This window comes from Neoarius graeffei, chromosome 15, assembly GCF_027579695.1.
Source record: "Neoarius graeffei isolate fNeoGra1 chromosome 15, fNeoGra1.pri, whole genome shotgun sequence".
Taxonomy (NCBI): domain Eukaryota; kingdom Metazoa; phylum Chordata; class Actinopteri; order Siluriformes; family Ariidae; genus Neoarius; species Neoarius graeffei.
The window spans coordinates 66,182,917-66,203,407 of NC_083583.1; the positions used below are offsets into that span (position 1 = coordinate 66,182,917).

General features: G+C 40.1%; 1 protein-coding gene across 1 annotated transcript in view; it reads left to right on the top strand.

The window, feature by feature from the left end:
• The window catches only part of kif14 (kinesin family member 14), a 56,467-nt gene that overhangs the window by 13,450 nt on the left and 22,526 nt on the right, over positions 1 to 20,491 (top strand). The window contains exons 10-20 of the mRNA XM_060941774.1: positions 3,289 to 3,461; positions 6,227 to 6,374; positions 6,457 to 6,520; positions 6,627 to 6,811; positions 10,444 to 10,546; positions 10,646 to 10,800; positions 12,505 to 12,652; positions 12,749 to 12,901; positions 13,260 to 13,392; positions 19,989 to 20,082; positions 20,217 to 20,358. Coding sequence (XP_060797757.1) covers positions 3,289 to 3,461; positions 6,227 to 6,374; positions 6,457 to 6,520; positions 6,627 to 6,811; positions 10,444 to 10,546; positions 10,646 to 10,800; positions 12,505 to 12,652; positions 12,749 to 12,901; positions 13,260 to 13,392; positions 19,989 to 20,082; positions 20,217 to 20,358 — 1,498 coding nt within the window. The remainder of the gene's footprint in view (positions 1 to 3,288; positions 3,462 to 6,226; positions 6,375 to 6,456; positions 6,521 to 6,626; positions 6,812 to 10,443; positions 10,547 to 10,645; positions 10,801 to 12,504; positions 12,653 to 12,748; positions 12,902 to 13,259; positions 13,393 to 19,988; positions 20,083 to 20,216; positions 20,359 to 20,491) is intronic.

Consider the following 20,491-nt stretch of genomic DNA (forward strand, 5'->3'; position numbering starts at 1 on the left):
GAGATATTTGGGGGGGAGAAAACTATATTCTTTTAGCTATTTCTGTTCCTTTTAAATACTTGAGAACAATTTTTGGGGTTTTGTGTTCGAGTAGAGTTTTTATTTCGTCCTCGGTTGGTTCAGCAACACACGCCGCCATTTTGTTTTTCTCTACTCACAGTATAGATGACTTGCAACCGCGTGATCAAATTGTGCTACGTCATGAGCGTCTGCCATAATGGTAGATATACAGAGCAACTCGGATGGCAGCCACTGAAAGCCTGTCTGTAAACAATGCTGAATTTTCTTAGTGTTACCACAATTTGAACGCTCGAGTGAAGATTTGATACAAAGAGAAGATAGATACAGTGGCATGCAAAAGTTTGGGCACCTTTACTGAAAATGTCTGTTACTCTGAATAGTTAAGTGAGCAGAAGATGAACTGATCACCAAAAGGCCTAAAGGTAAAGACAACACCTTTCTTTTCAGCATTTTCTGCAAGATTTGTGTATTATTTTTGTTTTGTATAATTGGAGAGTAAAAAAAAGAAAAGGAACACCATGCAAAAGTTTGGACACCCCAATACATTTGAGTTCTCAGGTAACTTTTACCATGGTTCCAGACCTTAATTAGCTTATTGAGCTGTGGCTTGTTCAAATTCTTCGTTAGGAAAGGTCAGATAATGCAGATTTCAAAACTGTATAAATTCTCTGACTCCTCAAACTTGTCCCTAAAATCAACAGCCATGGGCTCCTCTAAGCAACTCCCTCGCATTCTGAATAATAAAATAATTGATGCTCACAAAGCAGGAGAAGGCTACAAGAACGTAGCAAAGTGTTTTCAGGTAGCTGTTTCCTTAGATCGTAATGTTATTAAGAAATGGCAGTTAACAGAAACAGTGGAGATCAAGGTGAGGTCTGGAAGATGAAGAAAACTTTCTGAAAGAACTGCTTGTTGGAGTGCTTGAAAGGCAAATAAAAAAACCCTGTTTGACTGCAAAAGACCTTCAGAAAGATTTAGCAGACCCTAGAGTGGTGGTGCACTGTTCTACTATGCAGCGACACCTGAATATTACCTTCATGGGAGAGTCATCAGAAGAAAACCGTTCCTGCGTCCGAGCCACAAAATTCAGCATCTGAAGTTTGCAAATGAACATCTAAATAAGCCTGATGCATTTTGGAAACAAGTCCTGTGGACTGATGAAATCAAAATAGAACTTTTTGGCCACAATGTGCAAAGGAATGTTTGGAGAAAAAAGGGTGCCAAATTCCAGGAAAAGAACACCTCTCCAACTCTGAAGCATGGGTGTGGATCGATCATGCTTTGGGGTTGTGTTGCACCCAGTGGCACAGGGCACATTTCATTGGTCGAGGGAAGCATGGATTCGAATAAATACCAGCACATTCTGGAAGCAGACATCACACCATCTGTAAAAAAGTTGAAGTTAAAAAGACGATGATTCATCTTTAATTCGTCTTCCTCAAAATCTACAATGGAATACCTCAAGAGGCACAAGCTGAAGGTTTTGCCATGGCCCTGACCTAAACATCATTGAAAATCTGTGGATAGATCTCAAAAGAGCAGTGCATGCAAGACAGCCCAAGAAACTTGTAGAACTGGAAGCCTTTTGCAAGGACGAATGTGTGAAAATCCCCCAGGTAAGAACTGAAAGATTATTAGCTGGCTACAAAAAGTGTTTACAAGCTGTGATACTTGCCAAAGGGGGTGTTACTAAGTACTGACCATGCAGGGTGCCCAAACCTTTGCTTCGGGCCCTTTTCCTTTTTTGTCATTTAGAAAATGTAAAAGATGAAAATAAAACATTATTTTTGCTTAAAATATAAAGGGGATGAGTCATCTTGAACTTTATGCCTTTTGGAGATCATTTCATCTTCAACTTGCTCAACTGTTCACAGTAACAGCAATTTTGACCAGGGGTGCCCGAACTTTTGCATACCACTGTATGTGTGGTTTTGACCCATATTATTGAAAAAGTAAGATTTTTCTGAGGATAAGATGCCTCTACTGACCATCAAGTACCCAGATCAGTTTGGAAAACTTAAATTTATGGAAGTTTTGAAATAATATTACTTTGTTTCAGTCAAAATTAGCTGACCTGGTATTAATTTCTCAGCTTCAGCTGTGGTGTCTTGGAACTCCACGGGCGAGCTACCACATGCAGCTTCCGCAAATTCAGCTGCCTTCCTCCTCCTTTGAGCTCTTTGGTGTCGTTCGGCTGCCAAATAATCAAGTCTGACCTTGGACGAAACATAGCCCGTTTTCTGAGTGGGTGCCCAGTCTGGATGGTTTCTATCGTATAATTTTGCTGGCGCTCCTAGAAGCGAAACGGTAATACACATTGTTAAAATTATAACAACGACCGAGTGAACCACGACAAGAGAACGCTCATTTTATAGCAAAATTCAGCAACATGAAATTAAATTCTTCCATGATATTACTGAGGAAGCTTTTGAATCTCACCTGAGATAAAATGATTACTGCAAACACGAGCTGTTTTTTGGTTTGAGGAAAAAACTGTTAGATCAGCCCTGCCGATGTTGTTCAGCCGTGCTCGTCTCCTCTCCGTGCTAAGCCTCAGAGTTTCCTTGCCTTCTTTCCAAATCACGGACGGAATTCTAAAAAATCAAAACGTGCCACGATAACGAGTACTGTTGTGACCACAACTACAAAGATATGGCTGAGCTAAAAGAACGCTTAAAGCAGCAGAAAAGCAGAGAGTTGTGCACGCGTGACTGTTTTGTATGGATTGTCGCTTGACCCCGCATTTGTATATCCACCAACATGGCCGACATCCGAGTTTCTATTTTGTTTTGACGTCACGTAGCCAGTCGGCGCATGCGATTGCTCGTATCCAGTGAAGGTGGATAGAATAAAATCTATTATACCCCCTTTAAACCAACATGAACTAGGTGCTGGTGGAGCTTCCAATCTTCTAACCTCCAACTGTGAACCTTGTAAGAACAAGTTTGCTTTTCCATGGGTTGGAGAGCTGCCATAGAGCCACGTCATTACATCAGTGTATACATGTCTCCGTCGCTGCTTTCCCAGTAACACTAGTTCCAAGCAAAACGCCACCGCCATTGGCTGCTTTGAGTTTGCGTCCATACAGAAGTTCTGGTTTTTCTTCTTTAGATTAAGCAGACTAGATCTTTTTTTCTAAAGCTTCTTCTCTAACCATAAAGCCATGATCTTTCCTAAACAGTGTGGCTATTTCAAGTTTGGTTAGTGTCCCCCCCCCCCCGTGTTGCTTTGAACATGTTTCTCCATCATGGTGTCTCATATGCGCAGGTTACTGAAGGAAAGCCTGGGTGGAAACTCAAAGACAGCCATGATTGCAACAGTGAGTCCAGCCACGAGCAACGTGGATGAGAGCCTGAGCACTCTGCGCTATGCTCAGCAGGCTCGCCTCATCATCAACGTAGCCAAGGTCAACGAGGACACCAATGCCAAGCTGATCCGAGGTCAGTATGCGGGATCCCCTGCTCTCTACACACGCGTCAATTATCCGCTTCTGTCCCTGCTGCTCAGTTAGAGCAATCCTTGACCTGAGTACTCGTTCAGTTTCAGGGCTTGGGTGTCAGAGGGAAGCGCACTGTGCTTCTCTATCATCCTCTCAGCAGAGGGCAGTAGATGAACACTATGTGAAAAAGAAAGTACACCCTCTTCCAGTTACATGGTTTTACCAATCAAGATATGACATGACATAAAAAAAAAAATCATCTGATCCTTACCAGGTCCTAAAATTATGCAAATCTAACCTCAGGTGTAAAGCAACATACAACAGATTCCACCGTGTCATTATTTATTTAACAAAAATTAAGTGAAAATGCAGAATCCATGTGTGGAAAAAGTAAGTACACCCCATGATTCAATAGCTTGTAGGACCACCTTTTGCAGCAATAACTTGAAGCAATCGTTTTCTGTCTGACTTTATCAGTCTCTCACATCATTGTGCAGGAATTTTGGCCCACTCTTTACAACATTGCTTCAGTTCATTCATGTTTGAGGGCATTTGTTTATGCACAGCTCTCTTAAGGTCTGGCCACAGCATTTCAATAGGGTTGAAGTCTGGACTTTGACTTGGCCATTCCAACACCTTGATTCTTTTCTTTTTCAGCCATTCTGCTGTAGATTTGCTGATGTGCTTGGGATCATTGTCCTGTTGCATGACCCAATTGTGGCCAAGCTTTAGCTGTTGGGCAGATGGCCTCACATTTGCCTCTAGAATACTTTGGTAGACAGAGGAGTTCATGGTTGACTCAGGCCCTGTCCACACGGCAACGGATTCAGGTGAATCTGATAAAATTTTTTATCGTTTCGGCCTGGCGTCCACACGGCACCGGCGTTTTGGGTGCCCCAAAACGAAATCTTTTGAGAACGGGTTCCAGAGTGGAAAAATCTGGCAACGGCCCCGTTGCGAAGTCGTCTGGATGAGTAGAACGGATTTGTTTACGATGACGTCACAACCACATGACTGTCAGTGCTTCATGCTGGGTAGAAGTGTAACGAACTCGATGCGAGTTGTTAACAAATCCTATAACTTGGTTCATGAAACGCGCTTACAAAATATTTTCACTGTGAATATTTATTGTGTAATGGTGCAAAGTGAGAGAGAGAGAGAGAGAGAGAGAGAGAAAATAGCCCTTAGGGCAGAGTCTTTAGTCCAAACACTGCGGAAGTACTGAGTATAACCAAACCGTGCACCGCCCGTGTGCTTTCCAAAAACAAAAACAATCCTGCCAGCAAAAATAGGAAAAAAAAAGGAGCGATTTCCCCTCTTCAGATGTTGGTTTAAGTCTGACAATACATTCCTCAAAAAGGGCGTAGAAGAACAAAGTAATCCATCAACGTGTAACATTCAATTTATTCCAGACCATTAAAGAATTCTGGAGGATATCAGAATGTTGGCATACCGGCTTCCATCTACCCCCGTTCATTCCTCTTTCCGCGTCTTTCGTTTTACGCTACTGATTAATAATCAAAACTTTGTGGCTGATGCTACAGAAGAAGGGGTTTATGCACATGTGTCTACTTCTTCTATTGTTCTGGTGTCTCCGATGGGACCGTCTTACAGCGCACGTAGAGGTGTGGCATGTGTATTGCATCGTTTTCAGCAAGCGTTGCATTGCCATATGAATCTGATATTTTACTGATCCATTGCCCGTGTGGACGCGATATTTAAAAAAAAAAAAAATCTCGTTGCCGTTGTCGTGTGGATGTAGCCTCAGTAACTGCAAGGTGTCCAGGTCCTGTGGCTGCAAAACAAGCTCAAATCATCACCCCTCCACCATCGTGCTTGATGGCTGGTGTGAGGTGTTTGTGCTGATATGCTGTGTTTTGGTTTTCGCCAAACATTTCCACTTTGGTCTCATCTGTCCAAAGGGCATTGTTCCAGAAGGCTTGTGGCTTGTTCAGGTGCATTTTCACAAACCTAAGCCATGCTGCCATGTTCTTTTTAGATAGAAGAGGCTTTCTTCTGGCAACCCTTCCAAACAAGCCATTCTTGCATAGTCTTTTTCTAATTGTACTGTGAACTTTAACATGTTAACTGTGGCCTGTAGAGTTCTAGATGTAGTTCTTGGGTTTTTTGCAATTTCTCTGAGCATTGCACGGTCTGACCTTGGAGTAAATTTGCTGGGATGTTCACTCCTGGGAAGATTGGCAACTGTCTTGAATGTTTTCCATGTCTGAATAATCTTTCTCACAGTAGAATGATGGATTTCAAATTGTTTGGAAATGGCCTTATAACCCTTCCCAGACTGATGTGCAGCAACAATTGCTTCTCTAAGATCACTGCTGATGTCTTTCCTCCTTGGCATTGTGTTAACATACACCTGAGTGCTCCAGACCAGCAAACTGCCAAAACTTCAGTGTGGTGGCCAGACTGGCTGATGATCAATTAATCAAATTCATTTGATCAGCAACACCTGACTGCTAACTACCTTCATAATTTCTATGGAGTGTGTGAAATTAATTTTTCACACACTGCTACTGCATTTTTGGCTTACTTTGTGCTAAACAAATAATGACAGGGTGAATGTCATGTGTTATTGGTCATCTGAGGTTGTATTTGCCTAATTTTAAGATCTGGTAAGGACCAGCTGATTTTTTTTTTTAAATTATGTCCTGACACTTAAAACCTAGACTTGAAAGAGGGTGTACTTTCTTTTTCACATGACTGTACTTGGATACATAAACCTAGTGTGTTGCTTGTGTTCAAAACCAGAGCTGAAAGCAGAGGTGGAGAAGCTGCGGGCCGCCCAAATGAGCTCTCAGGGCATCAATCCAGAGAAAATGAGACAATTCCAGCAGGAAATCTTCACCCTGAAGACTCAACTGTCTCAGCAGGAACGTGAAATGGCTGAGGTGCACAGGTAATCGCAAAGCACCTACGTTCTCTTTTTACTGGGATTAATTAACCATGTGCAGTGTTTCACACCTTATTGTCTTGTGTAGAACATGGAAGGAGAAACTGGAGCATGCCGAGAGGAGGAAACGTGAAGAGACCAAAGAGCTCCAGGCTAGTGTTTGCTGTTTATTCGAGTGTCTTCATCTAACAAGAGCTTTATTGGTCTATAATGCAGCGTGCTCACATTCTCTTATTCCCCTCCCTCTTGATACATCAGCGTGTAGGCATCACATTTAAAGTGGATAACCGGCTCCCCAACCTTGTGAACCTGAATGAGGATCCTCAGCTGTCAGAGATGCTCTTATACATGATTAAGGAGGGGCAGACCAAGGTCGGCAAGCTCAAGTCTGAGTCGGCCCACGACATCCAGCTCTCCGGGACTCTTATTGCTGATGAACATTGGTAAGATGCTATAATAAAACAGCATAGTACCCCATCTTGGTATCAGATGCCTTGAGTTCCACAAGGACATCTGGCTATTAGGAACTTTTACGGTTGATTTAAAAAAAAAAAAGTGGTGTCTGATTTGGCTTCCATGTCTTTCCTGCCATTCTTTATAATCTCTCAGATGGTCAGTCTCTTAAATACACCTGTGTAGAGCAGGCCCTGTGTCCGAAATCACTCGCGCATTCACTACTTCCTACTCACTATACAGGGAATTACTATATAGAGGACTATATAGTGAGCTCATGAAAAAAACACTTTTGGACACTACTCTGCTACGCCGTTATTTACGTCATTACTGTTGCACAATTAAAACGTGCCAGATTAGTTGGCTGGTAAATACATGCATGGGTTTTTGTGATAAATACAGAATATGTTATACTGAGCATATTTCCCACATTAATAAATCCAGAGTACTTTGTATCTGCTGCATCTTTCAGTTCTTTTAAATCAAGGCTGAATATTTTCTTCTTTGCCTTTTATTAAATCAAATTGAGGCTTTTGATTAATTCCTCGCTCTGCACTGTAACTTTTATTCTTGTATCTTTACTGCCCCTCTTGCTGCTGTTCCTTGACTGTTTACTTCTGGTTACATTGTTTGCACACATTTGGACATTACTGCCGTTTTACTGCTGTTTCCTTGACTGATTACATGTGGTTACATTGCACATTCGCACATTACTGCCCTAACGCTGCTACGTCTGATCATTGCCTTATTTTTGTATTATGCTACCTATTTTGCACGAAATTTACCTTTTATTTTGTACTATACTGGGTGTTTTTTGTTGCTTTTGCTTTTCTTTCCTTTTATTTTTGCACTATATTGCCTTTACTTTGTATTACTACTACTGCCTATTTATTTATTTATTTGTAATTGGCATTCATGGTGGACAGCAAACTAAGAATTTGATTGTACAGGAGGACATGTCCTTACTGTGCATATGACAAGAAACACTTTGAACTTGACAGAGTAAGCAGGGCGAGTATTGTAATCAGTGCGGTTTGTTACCTCACCCGGGACGGAGTCCACCAGGGGGCGAGGTATTGTTTTCAGTGGGATTTCTTTGTTTTTTTGTAAATGATGTTACGGGAAAACGGCGAGACCAATCTTCATGAAACTTTCAGGATAGATGGGCATTGGTCTCAAATAGAACCTCCAACATTTTGAGGGTCATCTAGTCAAGGTCACCAAAAAGGTCAAAATTGTGGGGGGGTTTTTTGTTAGTTTTTTTTTTCTTCCCTCCCCTCACGATATCTTCCTTCATATTCATCATATTTACTTCAAACCAATTCCAAAATGTTCATCTTTCAATTCTGCTTCCATTGATATGCTGCATGATGGGGTATCTCTCATAGTTTTCTTAGCGGTTGGGGATCAAATGTCGGGGGGGGGGGGGGGGGGGGTTTAAGATCATTGCTGAAATTTGCATATTTTCCATTATAACTCAAAAACGGTTAGAAAGAGAGATGTTTATCCTTATCAACATAGGAAGTCATAGGGCTTTCAATTTGGCACCATGACCTTTGACCTTGTTTGTGTGTGTTAACAATCTAGTGTCTAAATGGTTGTACCGATTGACTTAAAATTTTCAGGGTAGGTGGGCAATGGTGCGTAGATTACCTGATTAAATTTTGGGGGGTAATCGGGTCAAGGTGAAGGTCTGTCACCAGAAAGGTCAACCTTTTGGTCAAAATGGCAGTTTCCATTATAACTCAAAAACGGTTGTTGATAGACAGATGTTTACTATTATGAGCATATCGGAACTCCCATATAGACTTTAATTTGACACGATGATCTTTGACCTTGAGTGACCTTGAAAGGTCAAACTCAAGGTCATGGGTTTTCAAAGGGCTATAACTTTAAAATGGTTCATGATAGCCAAATGTTTACCATTATCAACATATCAGAAGTCCCATATGAGTGTTCAGTTGCTGTCTTGAATGACTTTGAAATGTCAAACTCAGTCACGGATTTTCAGAAGGCTGTAACTTGAAAACGGTTGCTGATAGACAGAACTGCTCCAACTCCTTCAAGTTAGATGGGTTGTGTTGGTGAACAGCAATTTTCAAGTTATGCCACAGATTCTCAATTGGATTGAGGTCTGGGCTTTGATTAGGCCATTTCAAGACATTTAAATGTTTTCCTTAAAACCACTCCAGTGTAGCTTTAGCAGTATGTTTAGGGTCATTGTCCAGCTAGACCGTGAACCTTCGTCCCAGTCTCAAACCTCTGGCTTTTCCTCCAGAATTGCCCTGTATTTAGTGCCATCCATCTTTCCTTCAATCCTGACCAGCTTTCCTGTCCCTGCAGATGAAAAATATCCCCACAGCATGATGCTGCCACCACCATGCTTCACTGTAGGAATGGTGTTCTCAGGGTTTGTGCCACACATGGTGTTTCCCCATGATGGCCAAAAAGTGAAATTTTTGTCTCATTTGACCAGAGAATCATCTTCCATGTGTTTGGGGAGTCTGCCACATGCTGTTGGGCAAACAACAAACGTGGGCTTTCTTTTCAAATTATTTATTTATTTATTTACACAATGACTTTTTTCTGGCCACTCTTCCATAAAGCCCAGCTCTGTGGAGTGTACAGCTTAAAGTGGTCCTATGGACAGATACTCCCATCTCCGCTGTAGATCTTTGCAGCTCCTTCAGTGTTATCTTTGGTGTTTCTGTTGAATCTCTGATTAATGCCCTCTTTGCCCGGTCTGTGAGTTTTGGTGGGCGGCCTTCTCTTGTCATGTTTGTAGTGGTGCCATATTCTTTCCATTTTGCTATAATGGATTTAATGGCGCTCCCTGGGATATTAAAAGTTTAGGATATTTTTTATAACCCAACCCTGATCTATACTTCTCCACAACTTTGTCTCTGACCTGTTTGGAGGCTCCTTGGTTTTCATGTTGCTTGCTTAGTGGTGTTGCAGAGTCAGGGTCCTTCCAGAACAGGTTGATTTATACAGACATCATGTGACAGATCATGTGACACTTTGATTGCACACAGGTGGAGCTTAATCAACTAATTATGTGACTTGTGAAGTGAATTGGTTGGACCAGCTCTTATTAGGGGTTTCAGACGAAAGGGGTGAATACTTACGCACACTTCAGATTTCTGTTTTTTCATCTTAATTATTGTTTGTGTCACAATAAAACAAGAATGTGCACCTTTAAAGATTTTGTGAAAATCAAATGGCGCTAAACACCCTCCCCCCAATCCATTTTAATTCCAGCTTGTAAGGCAACAAAACAGGACAAACACCAAGGGGGATGAATACTTTTGCAAGGCACTGTATCAAGGTCATATCGTATGGTTTAGAACACAAACCTCAGCTACTATAGTCTGTTGTTTATTTCAAAGAAAAATTGTTCTTGTTTGTATGCACTTTTTTTTTTTTTTTAAATTTGATCAACTTTTACACACAGACTATGAAGGACGGAACAAAAGTATTAGATTACTCAATATATTCTTCAGTATATCTTTGAATAAATTAAGGTTATTTGGAGTTCTCTGTTGGTGTGTGTATATATAGGTATCCTTTTTCTGACTTAATTTGTTCATAGAAACTTTTTTTTTGTCAATTTCTCTTTCAGTGTTATCTCCAATGTTGATGGCACAGTCAGCATCACCCCTATGGAAAATGCCAAGACCTTTGTGAATGGAAACCTTGTATCTGAAGCGACTGTCCTCCACCATGTAAGAGAAATGGGACATGCAGACTTGGCTACTGTGTAACATTTTTAGATCAGCGGTTATCAGCGAATGTCTTTTATTTACATTTTCCGATTTATTTAGGGTGACCGAGTGATTCTTGGAGGAGATCACTATTTCCGCTTCAACCACCCGGCCGAGGTGCGGTGTGGAAAGCGGGCGTCCTGTTGGAGTAATGGAGATGGCCAGAAGGACTTTGAGTTTGCCAAGAATGAGCTACTTTCAGCTCAGAGAGCTCAGTACGTTCATAAATCAGAATTTATCACTTTTTTCCCCATATGTTTATTTTCCATTTCTCACTCTGTTTTGTTTTTATATTATTCATATTTTACTTTCTTTTACACCCAAAACATTCATCAATACCTTTATTTATAACCTAGTAGCAAACTACATTTGCAACATGAATGTTTAGTTAATTTAATTAATTCTTAATATCACTGACCATGTTGTCTAAACAATGCTTAATGTTAAAGCTAGACGACCTTTTGATTTCATAAAATCGGTGAAATTTAGTTCCCTCTGAAATGTGGTCGTTGTGATATGTTTATTTCTGTAATATCTCACAAAATATCGGGCCATTCTGTGGCTGGGAAGTTATTTAATTTGAGGGGATTAAAGAAAATAATGTGCATGAAATTGTTCACTTTGCGCAGTCAAGCAGACAGAGGAAGTCCGTGTGTGCGTGCATGCGCAGGTTTACCATTGACTGTGCACTGACAGTTCCATCATCTTGTCGCTAAACGAACAGCTGATCACACCGAGGTGCTCGCTGAGCGCCGATATTTATTAGTTTGGTCCTGCGTTTCCTTTCCTTCATATATAACATAATGTCTTTTCTTCTCGCTTTCCGTTACTGTAGTCGGTCTTTCACGTTTCATTCGCACACTCACATCCTCCATTTTTCTCTCCTGTTTCAAATCTGTATCCCACAATGCCTTGTGCGAACAGGGAAAGCCCACCATGTGATGCATAACGGAGTATCTTGAATTGGGTCATGGTGAAGCAGGAAAAAATAGTGGAGAATTTAGGGCCACGTGGCCTTAAATTCATTAATTGTTCTATTTTAAAAAAAAAAACCTAATATTTGAAGTCTGTGATTTGAATTCAGTAGTCGTAGTTTTGGTCCACTAAACAAAAATAACTGGGTGTCGGGGAAAATTCTTTTTATGACCTACACTTGAAAAATCTGAAAGGCAGTCTACCTTTAAAATTATGAGAGTTAAAATGTTATGAGAGATGGAATAATAAGAATGATCAGTAGTTAAAGACGTACTGCACACTTAAATGTGTGTTTTGAGCTGTAGATTAAATGATATGACTGTCCTGTGATGAAGCACAGCAATGCTAGTATTGATAGTGAAAGAAGTACCTTTTTAATAAAAATAAAAATCTGCATTTCGTGAGATAAAAATGGCTCAAAACACCATCTACTGGATAAAACCATCCTGAACCTTGCAAGGCTGATGCTGATGTCAAGTCGACCATTTGGTTCTTCCAGACATCATGAAATTTGGATTATTTAAAAAAAAAAGTTAATATCCTCTAACCAGAGGTGTGTGGCCCACCTACTCAGGCCCCGCCCTTGAGAGGGAGTCTGTGAAACCAAGTTCGTTTTCAAACGCTGATGGAAAATCATAATTTGCAGGAGTTTACACCAAAACCTCCACCCCCTCTGTCCTCTGACTCACTTTTTAGCATTTTTTCAGAATTATGCAGTGGGTGGAGTTAGGCTCAGAGCTGGGCATGAGGTTACATTTCTCACGTCCCAAAGCACTAATAGCAGGAGTTTTAACTTGGTAACATTTTAAAGCTTTTTAAAATAAGGTATAGAGGATAGTACTCTATAAATAACATGATGTTTGCATTACATTGAAAAAAAAATGTACCATTCATATAAGCTTCTGCTTGTCCCTCTCTTCATATGTTTTTAATTGTGTCTCCAGACTAGAGGCGGAGATTGAAGATGCCCGAATGAAAGCCAAAGAAGAGATGATGCAGGGGATCCAGGTGGCCAGAGAAATGGCCCAGAAAGAGTTGTGTGACCAGAAGCTTCAGTATGAGAACCGGATACAAGTCCTGGAGAAAGAACTTGTACGTTAAAGACTGTTCATGGGCAGAACGAGCTGCATGATTGTAGAGGCTCGACTTTTCTTTCTTCTAAATAAGGAAGACTTGTTTAATTTTCAGGAGGAGGAGAATGAAAGAAAAAGGGCACAGGAGCTTGAGCGGCAGAAGGTCGCTAGCGAGATGGAGGAACTGCAGACTGCGAAGTCTCTCCTGGAGCAAGAAATGAGCGTGCACAAGAAACGGTTACAAATGGAGGCCCAGGCTGCCAGACAGGTACAGAGAGGTGTGACTGTGTATCCGTGTAACCATGATGATTATAGAGTCTGAAATAGCTTGGTACCTTAATTGAATGATGCTACAGATACATGAATTAATTGCCTTTATTGTCATTGTAAATGTATCCAACGAAATTAAAATTGCCACTCTATGATGCAAACATAGAAAAACAGGACTGTTTGTTCGAGTTGTGAGTGAAGACTGTGGTACAACAAACTGTGATTTTTTTTTTTTTGGTTTTAATAATTCAGTGTGTTACAGTTCAGTCCTGGCTTTGTCCAAATCTTTAAATGAAGCTTGTGGGTCGTAATGGAGTTACGTTTCCGCGTGTTTAAAGTTTTCCCTTTCCCTCCAGGCCATGGCCGATAATGATATTCGACATGCTAAAATCCTTGAAGCGCTGGAAGCAGAGAAGAGGAAAATCGCAGAAGATCTAGCTGATATTCAGAAGAAACGTGCCTTGAAGGTCAACCAGACTCCCAAGACTGGTAGGTTAAATGTCCCTTTATAGCATTTATAAATTGGATCGGTGTTAAAGGTTGCTGCAGGTTTGTCGTTTGTCATATCAGATTAGTGTTATAAATTAAAAACAACACTGTCAACTTGTTGAAATATGAATTAGCCACAAAGGTTGTGTTTTTGCTGTTTATGGCATAGTTGTATGCGTATGTCAGTGCAATAACTCAACAGAAGGTCCAAAATAAGCAGGTACATGGTGATTGGACAGTTGTGGTCAGAAGTTTACGGACACTCATCGTGGACGTTAAAGTGTATGTAATGCCTTTTTGTAATGCTTTAAAATGAATATATATCATTAGTAACAACCAAAATGAATTAATAAAGCAGGAGGAAAAATAATATTAATTATTTGTTATTTTATTATTAAGCTCAAAACTATTGAAAAACTGCAGCGTCCGGATCCTAGAAAAAGGCAACCTTGCCTCAGGGCTAATCTCGCACAACGTCACGCGTGGAACCCCGGTTATCTGGGTCATTTCGGTTCATCTGACTCCATGCTTGTTTACTTGCTGATATTGGATATTGTTGTAGGAATCTTACAAAAATAACGATGTGAAAGTGCTGCGTTGTGTTTGGATGTACAAATCCATATACAAGAGAACATTTGATTCACCAATTTCCGAGAAATGACACCAATCTAAAGCGACAGTGGGTGAGGTTTGTGCAAATGAAGTGGGCAGATTTCATGTTGCCTACTAATAATAAATCTGATTCATCAAGTGTTCACCACCACCAGGACGACCACATGGGAATTATTGGAGCAAAAAAACCCCCGTTTGTTTAATAAATGACATTTATTCCGACATTTGGACAGTTAGTTGATTCCCCTATTATCGCCCACTTATTTTCTTTCAATAATTATACTGAATAAGTAAAAAAATATATATACTGTATATATAAACAAACATTACCTGTGAGTGTTTAGTCTGTGTATTTCTTATCTAGAGTGTTTATATTGTTTATTTCAGTTATTCTATTTTTATTTATTGCATTGCCTGTTTGCACCGTGGGTCAGAGAGGACTGAAATTTCATCTGTGCTGTATGTCGAGCATATATAGCATATTTGACAAAGTTGACTTGACTAAATGTAAATATTTTGCAGTGCCCAGCTTAGAATAAAAATCCACAAACCAATCTGTTTTTCCAATTCTCTCTGGCTAGTGGTGCGCTATCAGCTGTGAGTGGGACTGTCGTGAACTGGCATCTGTTTCTCGTTTTGGGGACTCAAAAAGATCACCATTTACTCCGGAATATCCTTGATAATCATCTGCCCCTTCATCCGACATATAAAAATCCCAATCACTATCAGAATTCTCTCCAAAATGTGATTCCATATTGAGACTGATCTAACCACTGCTCTGCATGGGAACGAAATTGATACCTGGATTGTGTGACGTCATGTACCCCTTTGGGATCTTCCGGTTCAGTCTCAGCAGACTCCATGAAAATCGGCTGATCTTATTGATTTTCCATTCATTTATGGCCTTTTGGATCGGCTATGGTTCGAAAACACGTGGTCAATCAACGTAATGATTGTTGCTTTGTACAAGGAAAAAAAGTGGGGTTTAGAGGCATTATATACACTTTAATGTCATGCCAATATTGGGCTTTCAGTGGTTTCTTTGAACGGTTCTTTTTCTGGGGAAGAATCATTATACAATATGTTTAATAGAAAAAATAACAAATTAAAACTTGTGCACTAAATTATTTTGGGTTTTCTGAAATCAATACAGGGTCAAAATTATACACCAGAGTCAAAAATATGCATACAGGCAGGGCTCTACACTAACTTTTTTTTTTCAGGAGCATACGTGCTCCTAAGTTAAAAATTTTAGGAGCAAAGGGAAAAAAATGGGGGCACAAGCAGGTTTTCATTTTAAAGGTTTATTGCAGCGCAAACCTTAGACACACCAACACATAAAATGCAAAATTCAATTGAGAATGAATGAATGAACGAATGAATGAATGAACAAACAAATGAATAACGAACAACTGAATGAATGAACAAACAGTAGCTAAACAGAGAGCAGAGCTCAGCAGAGCTAACAACATCATCAAGGACAGCTCCCACCCTGGCTCTGAGTTCTTTGACTTGCTGCCCTCAGGCAGGCGTTACAGGTGCATCAAAGCAAGGACCAACAGACTCAAAAACAGTTTTTTCCCACAGGCCATAACCACCTTGAACAATTAGCCTTTTTCACATTACGTCACTTGCAGGGGAACTCGTATCTGTTTTCAGCCTTTTGAATGGAAGAAGAGGTATACAGCGGCAACATATGTTAACAAAACTGTCATTCACAGATAAGACTGTTAATAATATTGTGCATTGTTGTTTATCATTACGTATTGTTAGCGACCATTCTAGTCACCTATCTGCCTTGTTTTGGAAAGGAAGTTTACTGACTTTCTATGGTTGCTACTTGTTAGCCAGCAGATTAGCATGCCGCCTCTTCTTCCATTCAAAAGGCTGAAAACGGATGTGAGGTTCTTCTGCAAGTGACGTAATGTGAAAAAGGCTAATTACATGCACTGACTGATGCCACTTCTGGCAGGTGCAACAATGCACCAACAAGGACCTAAAAGGACAATATTCTCAACTTACCTGATACAGTGCAATACTTATTACAGTGCAACCTCATAGAGCAACTTTAGTTTTTATAGCTTTTGTATATTTTATATTTATATTTCTACACTTTTACATCCATACCCAATACAATGCAATACCAAATACAGTGCAATATCCTGAGTTTTGTAGCTGAACTGAGTTTCTATAACTAATGTGCAATTAACATCTGCAACTCAACACGCTCAGTTGTGTATATATATTCTTTGTTTTTCTGCTGTGTTGTGACATGCACCATTTGTATATACTGTATATTATTTGTTTTTCTGCTGTGTTGTATGTTCCCATCTAAATGTTTGCACTGGGGTGTGTGCTTTCCATGTCATTATATAATTTTCCCGCACCTTCTCCCGTTGTTCTAGCTTTCTTCACTACACTTTCTTCCTCGTCCGTTCTTTTATTCTTGTTTCCACCATCATTGCTTTTAAAAAACGCCGTTATTCTCTGCATAGCGAATATATTTCTCAGCTTGGTCCGAACCAGCTCTCAGTTATCTCTCAGTTGAATGATCTGATGAATCCCTAAAAAGCACTTTTCCCACCTAATGCCACACCCACAACATACAACCGTGGGAAAGAGGGGCAATCACAGAAAGATGTGGCAGAACAGCAAAAAAAAATTAACTTTTTCACCCCCCCGGCTGCCATGGGAACCACCGCAGGTGCAAGACAGAGGCAATGCACGCAACTACAGACAGGGAGCAAGGCGCAGGCACAACACACACACACAACACTGAACACACACACACTTACAACAATACAGGCTGTTACTCGTTACACTATATTAGGTAGGCTATCCAGCGCTGGATTTACATACTTTGCAGTTTAACGTTTGATACATTTTAGAATGTTAAACTCGTCGCGTCTGTGCTCAGTGCTTTCCTAAATTGTCGGCCACAAGAAGCCCTCGCATGAATGCGCGTTTTTTTTTCGTCGTTCGCATGCTGAAAAATTCGTTCGCAAATGCGAGTGAAACGTGTGCACTGTAGAGCCCTGCATACAGGACACCTCGTATTTGGTTAAATGTCCATTTCAGGTTTCATCTTGACCATATGATCTTAGTAGCCATCAACAAGCTTCTGGCAGAATTCTGGTTGGATATTTGACCACTCTTCTTGGCAAGATTAGGAGAGTTCACTTACATTTATTGGTTTCCTGGCATGGACCCTACTTTTAAGCACAGTCCACACACTGTGTTTGCGATAGGGTTGAGGTCAGGACTTTGGGAAAGCCATTCTCAGAGCTTAATATTAGTCTGATTTATCCATTCATCCATAAGCGGTTTTGATGCATTTGGGGTCATTGTCCTGTTGGAAAACTGAATGGTGTCCAAGGTTCAACCCTCTCGCTGATGGTTTGAGGTTATGATGAAGGATTCTGAGGCAGTCCTCCTTCTCCATTATCCAGTTCTTGGGGTTGAAGCCCATACATAACCTGTGGTCAATGTGGACAACCAACTCAATCTGTAAAACTTTCCTTCAGAAGGCTTGTTTGTTCATGGACAAACTTTAGTCCAGCTTGAAGGTGCTGACTTTGGAGCAGGGGCTTCTTTCTTGGACACCATCCCCTCAGTCCATGGCGATGTAAAACTCATGACTGTAGACAGTGACATTGTTTCAGCTGCTTCAGGTTCATGACAGGCTTGTGCCTTGGTGGTTCCTGGGTTGCTCCTGAATATCAGAACTAATTTCCTCTCAGCTGAGGGTGACAGTTTGGGTCTTCTTCTAAACCTTGGCAAAGTAGCTACACGGTTCATGATAACCTGTACTTGTCAAACAAACACTTTTATGTTGTGCACAGAGAAGCTACCAGCTGTAGTCAATCATGATCACTAACAGGAAGTTAAAGGAAGTTATTTGGCCTTGGCAATGTTGAGATATTTTGTAACTTTCAGCACCACGGAATTAATAATCTAAGTGGGTGTATGGATAGTTTTGATCCTTTATTGAAAACCCAAAATATTAAACAATTGTGCACCAAGTTCTTGGTTTGTTTTTTTTCTATTAAAGATGTTTGTTGTGGAATCATTCTGCCACAGAAAAAGAACAGTTCAAATAAATCGTTCAAAGCCCAGCGTTCCCATGACATTAATGTCCATGATGGGTGTATGTAAACTTCTGACTGCAACTGTACATACTATCTAATATCAGAACGCACTCACTGTGTGCACAATTATTAGGCAAGTGAGTACTCAGACCATACCATTTATTTCTATGCATATATTCCAACCCTAAACTATATACACTTGAATGCTAATTGTATTTAAGCATTCTCAGGTGGTATTTATTTGTGTAATGAGGGAGGGTGTGGCCTAAAGTAATTAACACCCTATATTAAGGTGTGCATAATTATTAAGCAGCTGCTTTATCTCAGGCAAAATGGGCTAAAAAAGAGATTTTTCAGACACTGGAAAGACAAAAATTGTAAAATGCCTATCAGAGGTATGCAGCACTCTTGAAATAGCTAAGCTATTGAAACGTGACCACAGGGCAATCAAACATTTTTTTGCAAATTGTCAACAGGGTCACGAAAAATGTGTCTTGTAGAACAGATGCAAATTAACGGCAAAAGACTAGAGAAGGATTAAACATGAAGTTCCTAGGAACCCTTTATCCTCCAGTGCTACTATATTCCAGAACTGCAACCTACCTGGAGTGTCCAGAAGAACAAGGTGTTTGGTGCTCAGAGACATGGCCAAGGTAAGGAAGGCTGAAACACGACCACCACTAAACAAGACTCACAAGCTGAAACATAAGATTGGGCCAAGAAATATCTGAAGACAGATTTTTCAAAGGTTTTATGGAAGGATGAAATGAGAGTGACTCTTGATGGACCAGATGGATGGGCCCATGGCTGGATAACTAATGGACACACAGCACCACTTCGACTCAGACACCAGCAAGGTGGAGGAGGGGTACTGGTATGGGCTGCTATTATGGAGGATGAGCTAGTTGGACCATTTCGGGTTGAAGATGGACTTAACTCCCAAACCTACTGCCAGTTTCTAGAAGATACATTCTTCAAGCAGTGGTGCAGGAAGAAGTCTGCATCATTCAAGAAGGCCATGAGTTTTATGCAGGCCAATGCACCATCACATGCATCCAAGTACTCCACTGCTTGGCAAGCCAACAGAGGCCTTAAAGATGGCCAAGTAATGGCACGGCCCCCTTCCTCACCTGACTTAAACCCTATTGAGAACTTGTGGGCCCTTCTTAAACGTGAGATTTACAGTGAGGGAAGATAATACACCACTCTGAAGAGCATTTGGGAAGCCGTGGTTGCTGCTGCACAAAAAGTTGATCATCAACAAATCAAGAAACTAACAGACTGGATGGAAGGCTCAGGGCAGTTATTGAAAAGAAGGGTGGCTATATTGGTCGCTGAATATTTTTGAAATGCCAAAAGTGTTTATTTGTTAATTCTGAGCTGTTTATTTGTTATATTTACTCTAAAATAAACAAGTGAGATGAGAAAAATTTAGCTTTTCATTTAGTTGTATAATAATTCTGCACACTAAATGTTGCCTTACAAGTGTGCACACTTATATATTCCCCTGAGAAAGCCTAAACTCCCTTTTCCTTTGTTAAACATTCGGGTTTTAGGTTTATCAACAGTTCGGATTGACAGAGCACAGTATTTGTTCAACAATAAAATTAATCCTGAGGAATACAACTTGCTTAATAATTGTGTGCACAGTGTATATTTAAATAAGACCAAGCCTCTGATTAGTTCTGTGTGTGTGTGTGTGTGTGTATATATATATATATATATATATATATATATATATATATATATATATATATATATATATATATATATAATTAAAAAAATGTTAATTTTTTTTTTCTTCAATGTATGCACATGCAGTGTAATTTGACCTTCCTGTATTTCTTAATAATACAGGTATTTAATTTCCCATTTACGTATTTTCCGGTTATGTAGCTCCTCCACAGTGGGATGCCATGAAATTGTCACTTATGATTGAAGAAGCGAACAAAATAAGTGCGAAGTTCAGGAAGCACACACTGTTTAGCAGGTTTGCTTATTTTTACTGTCTCTGCTTATAGTCTTGTCTTTTCTTATTTATTTTTTATTTTAATTTAGTCATTGAAATCAAAGTAAATGAAATTTACTGAATTTCCTGAAAATTCTGAATTTCCTCCTTTGCAGGCATGAAGTACCTGAGATGGGGAATATTGGGGGAAACGCTGAAATGCAAATCCAAGTGCAGAACACTAAACTGGGCATCTCCACCTTCTGGAGCATGGAGAAATTTCAAAGCAACTTGGCTGTCATGAGGGAGCTGGAACAGGTAGGAACTCTTCATAAAATCTGTCTATAGGTGTCAAAGCTTTTATATATTATTTTGCTTGTCATTTTATGTCCTATTCCTTATTTACTGCACAATTTTCACGGTCTGCCATTTTGTCGTCATATCCAAAAAC